General features: G+C 33.0%; 4 protein-coding genes across 8 annotated transcripts in view; 3 read left to right on the forward strand and 1 right to left on the reverse strand.

Annotated features, from left to right (window-relative positions):
- The first annotated feature begins 1,187 nt into the window (after positions 1-1,187).
- tsr (Cofilin/actin-depolymerizing factor homolog tsr) lies at positions 1,188-6,474 on the forward strand. The gene is made up of 3 exons (XM_034340596.2): positions 1,188-1,348; positions 5,516-5,758; positions 5,834-6,474. Exons 1-3 carry the CDS (start codon positions 1,346-1,348, stop codon positions 6,032-6,034), a joined length of 447 nt encoding a protein of 148 aa, XP_034196487.1. The 5' UTR covers positions 1,188-1,345; the 3' UTR covers positions 6,035-6,474.
- Positions 6,475-6,624: 150 nt separating this feature from the next.
- LOC117612003 (uncharacterized) lies at positions 6,625-11,264 on the forward strand. 5 transcript variants are annotated; one of them, XM_034340590.2, is made up of 10 exons: positions 6,625-6,972; positions 7,435-7,449; positions 7,871-8,107; positions 8,186-8,473; positions 8,553-8,713; positions 8,788-8,923; positions 8,995-9,298; positions 9,369-9,528; positions 9,608-10,437; positions 10,503-11,264. In XM_034340590.2, exons 2-10 carry the CDS (start codon positions 7,447-7,449, stop codon positions 10,589-10,591), a joined length of 2,208 nt encoding a protein of 735 aa, XP_034196481.2. In that variant the 5' UTR covers positions 6,625-6,972; positions 7,435-7,446; the 3' UTR covers positions 10,592-11,264. The 5 variants fall into 5 exon arrangements, with proteins under 5 accessions (XP_034196481.2, XP_034196485.2, XP_034196480.2 ...); XM_034340594.2 differs by lacking the exon at positions 7,435-7,449; XM_034340589.2 differs by lacking the exon at positions 6,625-6,972 and having other exon boundaries at positions 7,307-7,449.
- Positions 11,265-11,455: 191 nt separating this feature from the next.
- ATPsynO (ATP synthase subunit O, mitochondrial) lies at positions 11,456-12,708 on the reverse strand. Its single transcript, XM_034314949.2, has 4 exons — positions 12,553-12,708; positions 12,323-12,367; positions 12,109-12,219; positions 11,456-12,033 (listed from the first exon to the last, which is right to left on the reverse strand). Exons 1-4 carry the CDS (start codon positions 12,571-12,573, stop codon positions 11,587-11,589), a joined length of 624 nt encoding a protein of 207 aa, XP_034170840.1. The 5' UTR covers positions 12,574-12,708; the 3' UTR covers positions 11,456-11,586.
- A 33-nt stretch (positions 12,709-12,741) lies between these two features.
- Positions 12,742-13,535, forward strand: part of LOC117600027 (neurotrimin) — a 35,193-nt gene continuing 34,399 nt past the window's right edge. The window contains exons 1-2 of the mRNA XM_034314947.2: positions 12,742-12,844; positions 12,939-13,061. The gene's annotated coding sequence lies outside the window, so the exon portion shown is untranslated. The remainder of the gene's footprint in view (positions 12,845-12,938; positions 13,062-13,535) is intronic.

Raw genomic sequence — 13,535 nt, forward strand, 5'->3', positions numbered from 1 at the left:
TAAACAGTATATTATTAAAAAATTGTAGAGAAATTCATATTCTTATTTGTGTGACTATAGTTTACTTATTTGAAAAAGTGAACAAGAGATATTTCTAGGAACTGAACTGAGAAACATTATTTATAACACTCGATTTTTATATTAAACAAAATACATTAAAAAATATGCTTTAATATATTTTTACTATTCCTAGCATGTATTAAGGTATAACGATCTTTAAAGGTAGTATATAAACTTCAATATTTTTTCATTTACAATGTACTCATAAAATAGCTTATTTAATTACATTGTACATTAAAAATTACAGCAATAATATAAGATTAATTGTACTAAGAATAATCTTGAAATGTATGAATTATGTTTTAAAACTGTGTAATTGACAACAGTATTACAATAATATACATATATGGATATAAATCTACTTCTATGTTATATTTGTTCGACCAAGTTTACTCCTGTAAGTACATTATTCGAGTACATATAAGGATTAAAATTTTGCGATATCAAAGATTATCAATGATTCTGTATTTGTGACTTTTGAATTTTTACCGATAGAGTTGAAATTATTGTTGATTCAACATTGTGCTGTCACGTTTCGGGGTGTTTTGAAACTGTCAACTACATTGCGCGGCGTGCGCACGCAAATCATGCAGCATGCGCACGGAACGACGCGCGACGTCTGTATGCGGTCGCTTGCATGCCGCTGCCCATATAAGGTAATTTCCCCATGTCCCTTACAATGATTGGTCAATAAGACCGGCAGGTCGCATCAATGATTAATTCACATAAATAACACGTTGTTGTTACTCAAATCTATTTTATGCCTATGTTAAGGTATCAAGGAACTTATCGAACGTTCTTATTTTTAAGATAACCTAGAAGAAAAGCGTATTCCAATTGAAATTAAATGGTATATAAACGACCGGCATGACCGCATCACACAACGCTTGCGCACTGGAACAATCTTACCGGCTTGAAAGGAATATTCATGCTTAACCGATTATAATTCGTTGGTTTATCATAAAAAGTATAGAGCGTTTGAAATATACGATTTATTATTGGATTTTCTCTAGAAAAGTATTTGTATATCCGATCACGACTTTTTGTTAGTCACAAATCGGCCAATCAAGACAGAGTTAATCAGAGTGCGCGCGCGCAGGCGTAGGGATACAGGATTCGCAGATAGCTAGCTGAGAGAGGAGCCTCCCTTCCCGTTCGTTCATGAGCCGCGACCCCCGCGACTGGACACTGCGCCTATCCAGTTCCACCAGACCGAGGCTCTCGTGAAAGTGTAGGTTAAAGTGCTTGTTTACGTGAATCTTCTTACTGGCTACGACATCACAAAATGGTAAATATCATACTGTGCATGTATCTACTTTGAAAAAAATGTCGCCGATCCTTCGGGAACCGGTAAACGGCTTACTTTGTGGTTATGGCCGAAGCAGACGCGCCGGTCGCCATTTCTGTCCCGGCAATACGCCGCGAGAACGACGGCTTTCTTCATTTGGCCACACCAATCGACCGATTTCGTTACTTTCAATTGGCTTATTTGGAATTGCCTGTGCAAACGATTTTCATACTTTTAATACAACGAACGAGGGAGGCAGACTTTTCACGTTGGGTGCATTTTTATGTGCCAATCGCGATTCCTTGCTTCCAGGAAACGGATGATTCATTTCCAGTTTCGCGATACGACAGTCAAATACTTCGAAGAGCAATTATTGTGATCGGTGACGGGAGAAAATTATATGTCGTGGAAACGTAGCAATTTCCAGTTACGTTACAACGTATCGTTGTACGGTAATTGTTTCGATAAATTCTTTTTAATTGTTTGAAGTATTTAATTAGAAAGGTGCTTGTTCCTTAGAACATTCATTTTATTCATTTTTCCAAATTTCTTTTTTCGCACCACATGTTCCGATTTACTGTAAATCGTTTGACGTAGTTTCAGCATTAAAAAATTATTCGGTAATAGTAGTAACATGTGGAGTACAGTTTTCAAATACAATTTTAGTAGTATCAACTGAGTAAATATTATTTGCTTTTGTTCTACCCGTTAAGCACCGATTTCATCGGAGTTTATAAAGTATATTTAAGTACTATTATCGTCGTACAGTTTCGTATTGAGCTCAAACATTTCTCGAATTTGCGTTGTAATTGCCAAAAATTTATATAACAAACGTACGTTATGCCAGATTGAAATTTCCTTCCAATCTTTAAAGATGTCGAAATATCGAATTTTATTATCGATCGCTTACTATCTCGCCGACTGCATCGGTGCTCACTTTTATCTTTTCAAACATACATTACCTATTACTTTATATTCCATTTAGTTAATAGATAAATACAGACGGTATCATTATCAGTCGTGTTTATACAAATGTGGAATGAACTTGCATAAACGAAAAGTGCTTACGACACTAATAAATCCGTTTCAGTGTGGAATAGTTTGATTTCGCTGTTATTTAATGAGCGAACGTAAACTATTTAAATGTGTTGGCATTAAATTTCATTTGATAAATTAATAATTTAACTTTTAAACTGATTAGTTGTATACACGATACAGTTATCAAAGTTCCGGAAGAATTCATTAAATAGCAGTCGCGTTTCGTTTCCGGCAAATTGGCGACAGAGAATGAACTGTTCGAAACTAGCACAAGTAGTAACTACCATTCTCCGAATACATTTTAAATATTTATGCTGGTTACCGATAGACGCGGTATCCTTGGTAATGAAGAGCTGGGTTTCCTTGCGAAACTAACCCCCCTCCCTCCCCTCTCACGCTTTGCGGATGACAGTGAACTACAAGAGTTCTGGTAGAGAGGGAAAAATTCAATGAGCCCGTAAGGAGGTCGGTTCTTGCAGGCCAGTGACTCTCAAAGTTCACTGACGCCTTCGCGAATGTGGTGAATAAGCTGATTATCTTCGACGTTATTATGATTAATCTTACTGGCTATTTCTTATTCGTCATCGTATCGCTTTTTTCCCACTCGCATTAACGTTTCAGACACTCATTAAACACATATTTTATTACACGTATTAAACACCAAATTATCGTTAGAGATAAAAGATATTTAAACAATTAAAAGCTGAAATCAGTGGATTTCAAATACAGCCGTACTGTTCGATGGTAGTTTTTATTCAAGGTCTGGTAAACATGTTCCTTCGACATTTTTTTTTTTTTTCTTTTCTTTATTTTGCGACACGCGCCAAATATTTGCTGTTCTTTTTCCTGTTGGTTTCAATTAACGGACCGAGCGGCAGTGTATAAAATTGTACGTGTAAATGACCAGTTTTCTCGACAGTCGAACAATCGACCGTGTCGCTCCTCGTCGGTGAATCATCTTCCGTTTGACCTTGTGCCACACACAAGAGACGTTTACAACAACGCCCTAGAGGGAGCCAAGTCTGGCTCTAACCGGCATCCCCCATCGTGTCAGAATATCGACCGAGGGATTGCATCCTCCATCCACTGGCTGTCCTCCAACCACGTTACACTTTTCGTCGACCCTTTTGCACCCCGATCCGACCCTTACGTTCGTTATTCCAAGGGTAGACAAAACTGTTCGAATATAATATATATAATTACAAATAACAAGCATGAAAGATCATTTCAGTGAATAACAAATTTTACAATAATACAGTGACACATGCGCTGGCAAAGTATCCGTTTTAACTTCAAATATCGAATTACATTTTATGCGACTAATTTTAGCGGTTTTGCAACTTGTTGTTTACCACGGTCACATCTGTTCCGTTTTCACGCGATTCTTGGAAATACAAGGATGTTTCTTTTTATATATTCAATTTGAATAGAGTTTCGATCCGATGAACGTTGATCCTAGACGAAAGCCGTTTCAAAAATAACTATCCCACTTCGAACTTTTCACTCTGCGTGCGTGTCGCGCGTCTATGGCGCGTTACCACTCTTTTAACGCATTACCGACAGGAAACGAGAATCCTCGTTTTATTGAAATATGAAAATGCCCCGTCGGTAATGTGTTAACTTCCTTCCCCTCGATACAGGATTTTCAACCGAGCGTCGCGTCATGGTCATTGGCGTAATTAAAATTTTTCTCTGGAATTAATTAAATCCTTCACCTTTTTATTATTCATAATTTCACCTAATGAATGCGCCAAAAAATATCTAGTGGAGTGTTGAAATCCCCAGACTTATTAACGCAGGGGGGTAGCGTGACTAGCTACCGCCCTGAGGTTCCAGTTCGAATTTTGGCGGGACTTTCACGGACTCCTAATATTTTTTTACTTATCGTAATAATTTCTGATGGGGGATAGGGTGTTGGACACACCCTTCTTTAATCCCCACCTGGCTTCGCCAATGGTCATGGTATTTCACATATTTCCACCGAGTGGAAGAAAGACGCAGGCGGACGGAGCTCTGTACCGTGTGGCACGTGCCCGAAAAGCAAGGGATAACTTTAGAAATGGACGTCGGATCTCTTTTAGAGTCGGATTCGTGCGTGGGAAGACTTTATTTCGGTACGTCCCCTACGTTTGCCCGCGAAATAAGCTTAAACGGGCAGACTTAACACGACGCGCGTAATACTGATAGTGTTGATACTGGCACGGCCTCCTCTTTACTCTCCAACGCGTGTTATGTACGTGTTAATGTGCAGAAACATGCTCCATGCTTGTAACGCCTGTTCACCTGGTATTAAAAATGATACACAGTGTGAAGTTACAAGTAATTAAAATTTCCGATAATCGCGACATTTCATCTAAGAACATAACTAGTCACGTTCTTAGGTGAAAAGTCGCGATTTTCGAAAATTTTAATTAATTGTAAATTTACAAATGTCGTATTTTAAATTTTAATTACAGGCTCAAATAAAAAAGTTAAAAAATTGCCTTTTACTATTTTTTCCCCGATTTCGACAATTTGTAATCTTAGTAAATTAATTTGTATAGCTTCTCGAGAAACCTCGAGTCTTTTGGTCCAATTTTAAACGAGGTATTCTGTTTTAAACGGTGTCCGAATATTTTTGCGCGCCACTGTATGTATATTGTTTATTTAAAGAAACGAAGCGGAGATAAGAAATTAAACAATGATATCTTCTGCTCTTTGAAGGATTTTCAAACACAAGTACGATCGTAATCGTACTGTGATAATTTTTACGATAGGATTGAAAATGTTATAAATGTTTGTCTTAACTGGTCTTATAAAATCGTACAGAGTCACTAGTTGCTTGTAGCCGATATCAGTTTCAACAGGTAGGATTAAGTTTTATAAACAAGCTTTTTATCGAGCCATTATGCAATCTTGTGACTCACAATCAGTATCGCGCCCAATTCGTTGTTACGGTACTGATAATGATTGCAGGTTACTAGAAATTTTTCTATTTTCTATCGGTGCAGAGTCGATATCTTATCATATATCGGATATCGCTACAGGTATAGCTGTGATGCTTAGGACAATAAGTATTTAACAGCAAAAATTGAAATTACAAATTTTAATAATAATGATGTTTTGTTTTGTTTTGTTTTCTTTGTTTAGGCATCCGGAGTAACAGTAGCCGATGTTTGTAAGACGACGTACGAGGAGATTAAAAAAGACAAAAAGCATCGATATGTAATCTTCTACATTAAAGACGAGAAGCAAATTGACGTTGAAGTTATCGGACCTCGCGACGCAGCTTACGACGCTTTCCTCGAAGATTTGCAGAAAGGTGGTAGCGGAGAATGTCGCTATGGCCTTTTCGATTTCGAATATACTCATCAGTGTCAGGGTACTTCCGAGGTAACATTTTTATTGTTGTATAACGTTAAAAATGATCGATGGGATATTCAATTGACATTCCTTTTGATTTTTCAGGCATCTAAGAAGCAAAAGTTATTCTTAATGTCGTGGTGTCCCGACACGGCTAAAGTTAAGAAGAAGATGTTGTACTCCAGTTCTTTCGACGCTTTGAAAAAGTCCTTAGTTGGCGTGCAAAAGTATATACAGGCAACAGACCTTTCAGAGGCCTCTGAAGAAGCTGTTGAAGAGAAGCTCCGAGCCACTGACAGGAATTAGGAGTATTTCAGCAAATCCAAAATTATTAATATTAATGAGAGAAATCAAGTGAAAAAACAGTACGCAAATTCCCTTCCCCAAAATAATGCTCTATACCGTCGTCGCGTCGAAGGTTCGCGTTTTTACACATTTTTCACGTTTAAGCGAAAACGACTACTAAGTATTTGCGCTACATGTATTAGTCATTGGGGAACGTAAACATTAGCAGAAAGGAACGTAAAAGGAATACAAAATATATAAGGAACAAAAAAAAACAACACTTTTCATACTGCGAACGTTGTGTGAATCTGTCTGATATAATATTAATATTATACTATTATTATAATTATAAGATACTTGTAAAAGAATAACAATTTACAACCAGTCAGGCAGTAAGAATGAAAGCATTACACTTTTGTCATCGGCTGTATAATGTTTAAATTAAATTCATTTCATAATGACTTTTTGTGAGATCCCGTTAGTAAATCCCACATTTCCTAATGTTGTGTGAAGCTGTTTTGTTTGTTATAAAAAAAAAGTGATTAGTAATATCGTTTGTACATGATAAGACAATTAATCGTTTTATATATGAAATAAATTTTGCTTCGGTTATTTTGTATAATTCTTTATATTCAATTTAAATTAAAGTCTTCTGTTTTTATATGCAATCGCTTTTTGAAAATATCAAAAATCTAGACCTATATGTTGCACTTAGAGATAGCTAAGTTTTAATAATTTATACATAGTATTAAATGTTTTACGAAGATTAATTAGAATCCTTTCCTGGTCCTTTTTTAGCGAGGTGCTCTTTATTGATAAGAAAATCATATTTATATTCAAATTGAAAATTATTTTTAGCGCCATCTATTATCAACTGTTAAAAAGTCCCGAAGAATTGGAAACATGAAAAAACTGGAAAATGATTTAATAAAAATTAACTAGAACAACATAGCCAAAGCGTAAGTGATTAAAAAGAAAAAAGAAAACATTCTTCCTTTTCCCACATAATCATAACTTCATATATTTAAACAAATATTAATAGCGGAACTCGCGCGTCCTCGATGCAACTCAGTCGTGGCATTTGCTCATTAATCATTTATACTGTATAGTGTTTTTCACAAATGAAATATGAATAAATACTATTCTATGCAAACTTAAAATTTAAATAATACATGTATGAAATCATAACTAATAGGAATTCTTAATAATTTTATGCTTCATATGAAACTTATTAACTTATTTCTTCACAATTGTTATTTTCTGATAACTTATCAACTAATAACTCAAACATGATTCGCATATTCCTTAAGTCACAGTTGTATTTATCAAGTTAATTTGCATTACTTTCACTTTTCAATGTTAACTGCGAATAAAAGCAGTATAACGATTTTTGTTAAAATTATCCTTTTGCTTTTCTATAGGTGACGTGGTTTATGGTATGTGAAGGCGTATGCGTACAATCTTGCTATTATAAATTACAGTATTGTGAGATGACATTACATGGGATATTATAATACATAATAAAAGATGATTACTGTATACAGTGCAAAGAAGAAAATATAATCGAATAGTATTATATCTCTTTCTATAAACCGCGTTTAATAAAGAAGTAATTCAATATATTTTACAACTTATAATGACGAGTTATTAAAAGTAACTGTTACATGTCATTTCTACTATAATGACATTACAGTGTAGCTTGGTATTAATAAGCAATGTGATAGTACATAGTTTTAACTAAGAAAAATAGTTACTTAAAAAAGTATAAACTTTTTATGTTACATTTATTTTATAAGCTATTATAAACTATGTTATTTGCAATATAAATTATGTTTATGAAACAATTATGTTATGTAGGTGACACTTAAGATGACAACTCCTATGCGCGAGGATGGTGGTCCTTTACGAGAATGGGCACCTCTGGCTATGCTTCTTGAACAAATACCTGCAAAGATTCAAACTGGGCTTTTTACACATAACATTAATTTTACTTGTATTGATGCTGTGCCTGAATTCATAGCTATTGGAACTAATTATGGATTAGTATATTGGTTTGATAGAGATAAACAAGATCTCCAAAGACTTAGATGCGAGGTATTATTAAAACAACATTGTTAATTATTGGGTCACTGATGTTATTTATTTTGTCACTGATGTTATTTATTTTTTCAGAATGTTAATTCAAAAATCACATGCATCCAAGTAATATCAACTGTGGATTATATGGTTGCTGCTGGCAATGAACATGGTGTGGTGACTGTATTTCAGATACCTAAAAGCCCACCAGCTTCATTACCAGACAGTTTGAAACCAAAGCAGAAAAAGCAGGTAGAAAGATACAGTATAAGCGGTTTGCATAATAGTGCAGTAACAACAGTTGAATGGTCTAAGAATGGTATGAAGTTGTTTAGTGGGGATCAAGATGGTCTAGTAGTACTTACTGAAATTGACTTTTATATGGTATATAGAAAATTAAATAATAACTTGATATCATTGCTTACAATATTCTTATATCTTTCTCTTACAAATTTGTTAATAGCATTTGTCAAAGTCATCAGAATTACTAAATGAAAAGTATGCAGTAGTACAATTGAATTACCAGCAGGGCTTGTTATTAGTTTCGACGACATTACGTACGATATTAGTTAACAGAAATGAGAATGGAAAAGTAACACAAGTTGGTCAAAAAGAACGAAAAACGTTAGTATTAAAATAAAACAGTATGATATTTTTTGAAATGTAATACATGATGATTTAATATATACATATTTTAGATTAGGAAAATTAGGTGCTGTGTTTGGTTGTAGACAAAATTACAGTCAAGATTTAGTAATATATGCTAGTAGACCTGGATTACGTTTATGGCAGGCTGACAAAACTGGAACTGTTCTGAAAACACTGATCTTTAAAGTTTGTATAAAACTATATTACTATTTTAATGTTCTTTACTGTTGATTGATCTTACGAAAGATATTCTTAAGGATGCCGTCCGATCTGGTCATACGCAAGTGGAACTTTTAAATCCTGCACCAGAGAGTTCTAAAAGAAATCGTGGGGAACCAACGTTCGGTGTTATCTTACCTTTCTGTGAAGATTTATTGATTACATACAGCGATGAAGTTATATATGTAGTAAATCCACAGACCATTGCTATAATGTCTGTTGTAACAGATTTACGTCGTGTTACTGATGTTGCTTGTACAAAAGATGAAATATTTGTTTTGGAAGGAGAAAGAAACATCATACGTATTGCATATTGTCCGGATACTAATATGTTCTCATCAGGTAGCAATTTTTACCTTAACATTTCTTGTAATTCCTGTCTGTTTATATTTAATAAAAATTTAACTTTTAGAAGTAAGAAATACAATAGATCCGCTTTTATCATTGGCCGAAATTAGTAAACCGGTTACTAACGGTATATTAGAATTAACTTCTAAATTGAAAGAAAGCACAATAGTGCCAGCCATCCCTTTTCATAAAATCAACCCAACTAATATTATTCAATCCGTCGGGTAAAGTATTAAAATAAAATGTTATTTTTACTATTCGTGTACTAATGTTGCATATTTAAAATCATGTATATCATTTTAGTATCGTACCGATTGTTACGGCTGATACCGATGCAACTTCAATTGCAAATGCAGAAGAAGCTCTCGAAGAATCACCAACGATGCCTCTAAATTCAAATACTTCATTATTATCGGATCGTGACACGGTAACGGATAATAATGATCCTGCTGAAAGAAGAAATGTAGAACAGAATGAAAGGTATAACGATAGAAGGCAAATATTTGAAAAGATTAGTCAGCAAGAATTTGAAGACGTTGTCTTCACTCCAGAAAAGAAACTTAAAAAATCACGCAATAAAATAATGAATGGAAATGGAAATTGTTCGTCGTTATCCGATGTTGACGATTTGTCTGTTTTTAATAAGGATAAATTAAATGCTAATGATGCGAAGACTACACACTCTTCCTTATTAACGCTCAGTATCGACGATGATTTCATACTGAGAACCGATAGAAATCTTGAATCCATTCAACGTGATGTAGAAGATAAAGAAAAGCTTTTGGCGGACGTGTTGGATTTCGATTTATCGAAATATATGACAAGTAGCCAAATTGCTGCTACTAATTCAAATGTGTCCGAGTCTATCGATTCAACTACGTGTGCCGAATGTAAAATACATTCCAATGGTTCTTCAGCAGAAGAAAAAAATGAGCAAAATGAATACAATGAACATAGTGATCATACTGAAACTGAATCTGGAGACGAAGATGTTAGTTACCGAACTGAGTTGAAGAAGTTGGAAGATTTAGGTGAATGTAGGAAGAAGTTACTACAGGATAAATTAAACGATCCTTCAATACATACGAATGATCGTGATACAGATAGACGCAATGTAGAAGTACAGTTTCGTAGTAAGTATAATAAGGTCAATTGCTAATGTACCTTTTCAGGTTTCAGAAAATATTTATATTTTCAGTTGTATCAACAGAGTCTATAATGTCAACAACATTGGAAGACGAAGATTGGGTTTTAGTGAAGAAAGATATGTTTATAGTTACAACGTAAGATAAAATAATACATTATTTTAGATAAAATTACATTAACTTTTAACTATAGTTTGAAAAATAATAGGTTTTAAATAGATGTGTTTTTCATTTTTTGTGCACATCTAACGAACAGTCTTCATATATTGAAATCAAAGCACTATTGTGTATAAGTTTTTGCATACAAAATTGAAATTTTAATAACGCATTTTCTAGTCTTGCTGCAGTGCAATTTGCATTTTTATAATAATTCTGAAAATCATGTTCAGTGAATACTATTTATTTGAGTATATATGCATATTTTTTTATTTTATTTAAACTGTAAAATATTGCAATCGTATTTTTATTTTAATGTTTTCGAATTAATGAATATTTTCCTGAATGGAAAATGGCGAGGAACTTTTTTATGATCTATTGTTGTCAAGTATTACTTGTGTATTGTTACACATTTAAAATAATATAGAAGTACCTTGGATTTATGATATTAGTGTTACATATAACATTCCAATTTGAATTTTTGTGACAAATAGATTTGAAAGTAAAAATGATATTATATGTAGTTATCTTATCACAATATAAATGTTAATACAAATTTTTGCAAATCAGTATTAGATTTATTAATATGGTAATCCTCTGAAGATTGTAAATTTCATTGTAAATGTAGACATAAATTTCAAACAAAACTGTAATTTCTGCTGATGTTAAAAAAAATGTACTATTCTATATGGATAGATTTACGTATTAATTTAAAACGTGAAAAAATATTGAAAGTCACACTTTTAGATAATAAAACAATTATACTTTATTCGTAATTTTTATTATTTATACCCATAAAATGGAATAAAGGTTCAGTGTGTATAAAATTATTTCAAGAAATGAAAAACAATTTTCTACTAAGAACAAGTAGATTTGGAATAATTTATTATTTAATGATGTACATGTTATTTAATGAACATCTAGATCAACATCTATACATAGATTATTCTTTTCGTTTCCACTGAATATTATAAAAACTGTTCATGCTGTGGAAGCAATAATTTCACTATACCTTTTAACTTTAGTAGCAACACTCATATCTACATATTTATCTCCCACTGATACAATCATACCTCCAATAATGGAAGGATCAACTTTTGCGGTTAATAAGATATTTTGACCTTTGCTTAAGAATCCTCTTAGAGCTTTCTCAAGCTTAGATCTCATATCAGCATCAAGTGGTTTGGCAGTAATTACTTCGCATACAACCTCACCTCTGGTAGCAGCCATTAACATCTTAAATGTATTAATTATACCATTTACTTGTCCAAGTCTTCCATTTTCTGCAAGTAAAGTCAATAGATTTGCAGTTTCTTTAGCCAGGCTGAGTTTACCAGCAATTGATTTAAGTGCTTCAGCTTTGTCTCTTCGTTTTATTGATGGATCTTTCACAAATTCATGTAGCTTCTTATCAGTTTTTACAAGTTCCTATCATAGTAGAGAAATTAAAAATATAGAACTTTAATTCATTATTATATAAAATACAATACATATTATACGTACTTGGAATTTTAATAAATCCTTTTCAACATTATTTAGTGTCTTTTGTTTTGAAGCAGCTGAATAAAGTGCTGTAGCGTATCTTCCTTGAACTCCAAATACTTGAATTGGTGGCTAACATCGTACAGAAATTAAATTAATAATGATCAGAATATAAATCAAAGATATTATTTTAAGTTATGTAAGTTTACATTTAATATGGAGTTAATAAATGTACCTTAACCATTTGTTGAGCAATGGAACTGCTACTGAACGATCTTGCCTAAAAAACAAATATTTTTTATTAATTTTACAAGTTGTTCTTAGAACTCAGTGTTTTCATTCTATCAGTTCAATAATTGAGTTGTCAGAATACTTAATTTTGCCACTGAAGATTTAAAATCATTGATTTATGTATTACTTGCAGGTTGATAAAAGGTAATAAGTTACGAATGTGATATTACTTACAATTACTCTGCTGAAAGACATGGTTCTATACTTTAAACAGCACTTTAACAAAATCCGAGAACGACAAATGTGGTTCTACACATTTACCATTATATAAGATGGACCAATTTCATATGTGTGGGTAGAGAACACATATATACCTTTTGATAGAAAGCGCCATCTTCAGAGGGCGCAAGTTGAAAGTGCGCAAAATTTTGTTCGGAAAGTAGTGTAGAATAGTAAGAATAGTAGTGTAGAATAGAAAGTAGTTAGGAAGTAGAATAAAATTGCAAAGTGATTCGCTCGTGAATAGGTGAGTTTTTATTTGTTTCATAATTTATATTACATTTATTTCTTATTCTAAGTTAACTGTTTCAAGTTTTAATGCATTCATGTGATTTTGACAGTTGTAAGATGGCGAAAATGTGTTGTTATAATATTGAACGACAATTGGTACCAACTAACACGAAAATGGCGCGTTAAAGCTGATTACTTTGTAAATGGAGTATTCTTCAAACATCATTGTTAAGGTATGTTAAACATTTCTTTAAAACATTAAAATTCAACATGAGGTTTTAATATATAGCGATCCATTTATTATTTTTCAAACGTGATGAAGTTGACAATTATACTTTTCATCGGTAAAGATGTTGGATGAACAATCCCTAGTATTTTCGTACCGCCAATTTAATTAGCTGTAGAAACATTTATTATATGGACAGCACGTTTAGGATTACACACATTGATAACATATATATTATCTTTCATGCTATTTTGTGCAATATCAATTAGATTATCAATCGATATGTGTAGTTTCCTGTTATCCGTCCTTGTTTAATGTGACACAGCTGACAGTTTTACAGATATCTCTTCTATTATTTATTCATTACATTTGATTTATCTTTGAATCGTTCTATTTAATACGACAAATAAATTGAACGCAACATACACAAAATTATTACCACGAAGAAATTTCACAAAGTTATACTTTTTGCTTTTTTCTC

The sequence above is a fragment of the Osmia lignaria genome, chromosome 15 (genome assembly GCF_051020975.1).
Source record: "Osmia lignaria lignaria isolate PbOS001 chromosome 15, iyOsmLign1, whole genome shotgun sequence".
Classification (NCBI taxonomy): domain Eukaryota; kingdom Metazoa; phylum Arthropoda; class Insecta; order Hymenoptera; family Megachilidae; genus Osmia; species Osmia lignaria.

Bases quoted from the DNA above. Each gene is read 5' to 3' on its own strand.
- tsr (XM_034340596.2), top strand. The intron at 5,759-5,833 runs GTAACATTTTTA...TTGATTTTTCAG, and splicing joins AGTGTCAGGGTACTTCCGAG to GCATCTAAGAAGCAAAAGTT.
- LOC117612003 (XM_034340590.2), top strand. The intron at 8,714-8,787 runs GTTAGTATTAAA...TACATATTTTAG, and splicing joins GGTCAAAAAGAACGAAAAAC to ATTAGGAAAATTAGGTGCTG. The intron at 9,529-9,607 runs GTAAAGTATTAA...ATATCATTTTAG, and splicing joins AATATTATTCAATCCGTCGG to TATCGTACCGATTGTTACGG.
- ATPsynO (XM_034314949.2), bottom strand. From the start codon at position 12,573: ATGTCTTTCAGCAGAGTAATT. The intron at 12,368-12,552 runs GTAAGTAATATC...TTTGTTTTTTAG, and splicing joins TGTCTTTCAGCAGAGTAATT to GCAAGATCGTTCAGTAGCAG. The intron at 12,034-12,108 runs GTACGTATAATA...CTACTATGATAG, and splicing joins AGGATTTATTAAAATTCCAA to GAACTTGTAAAAACTGATAA.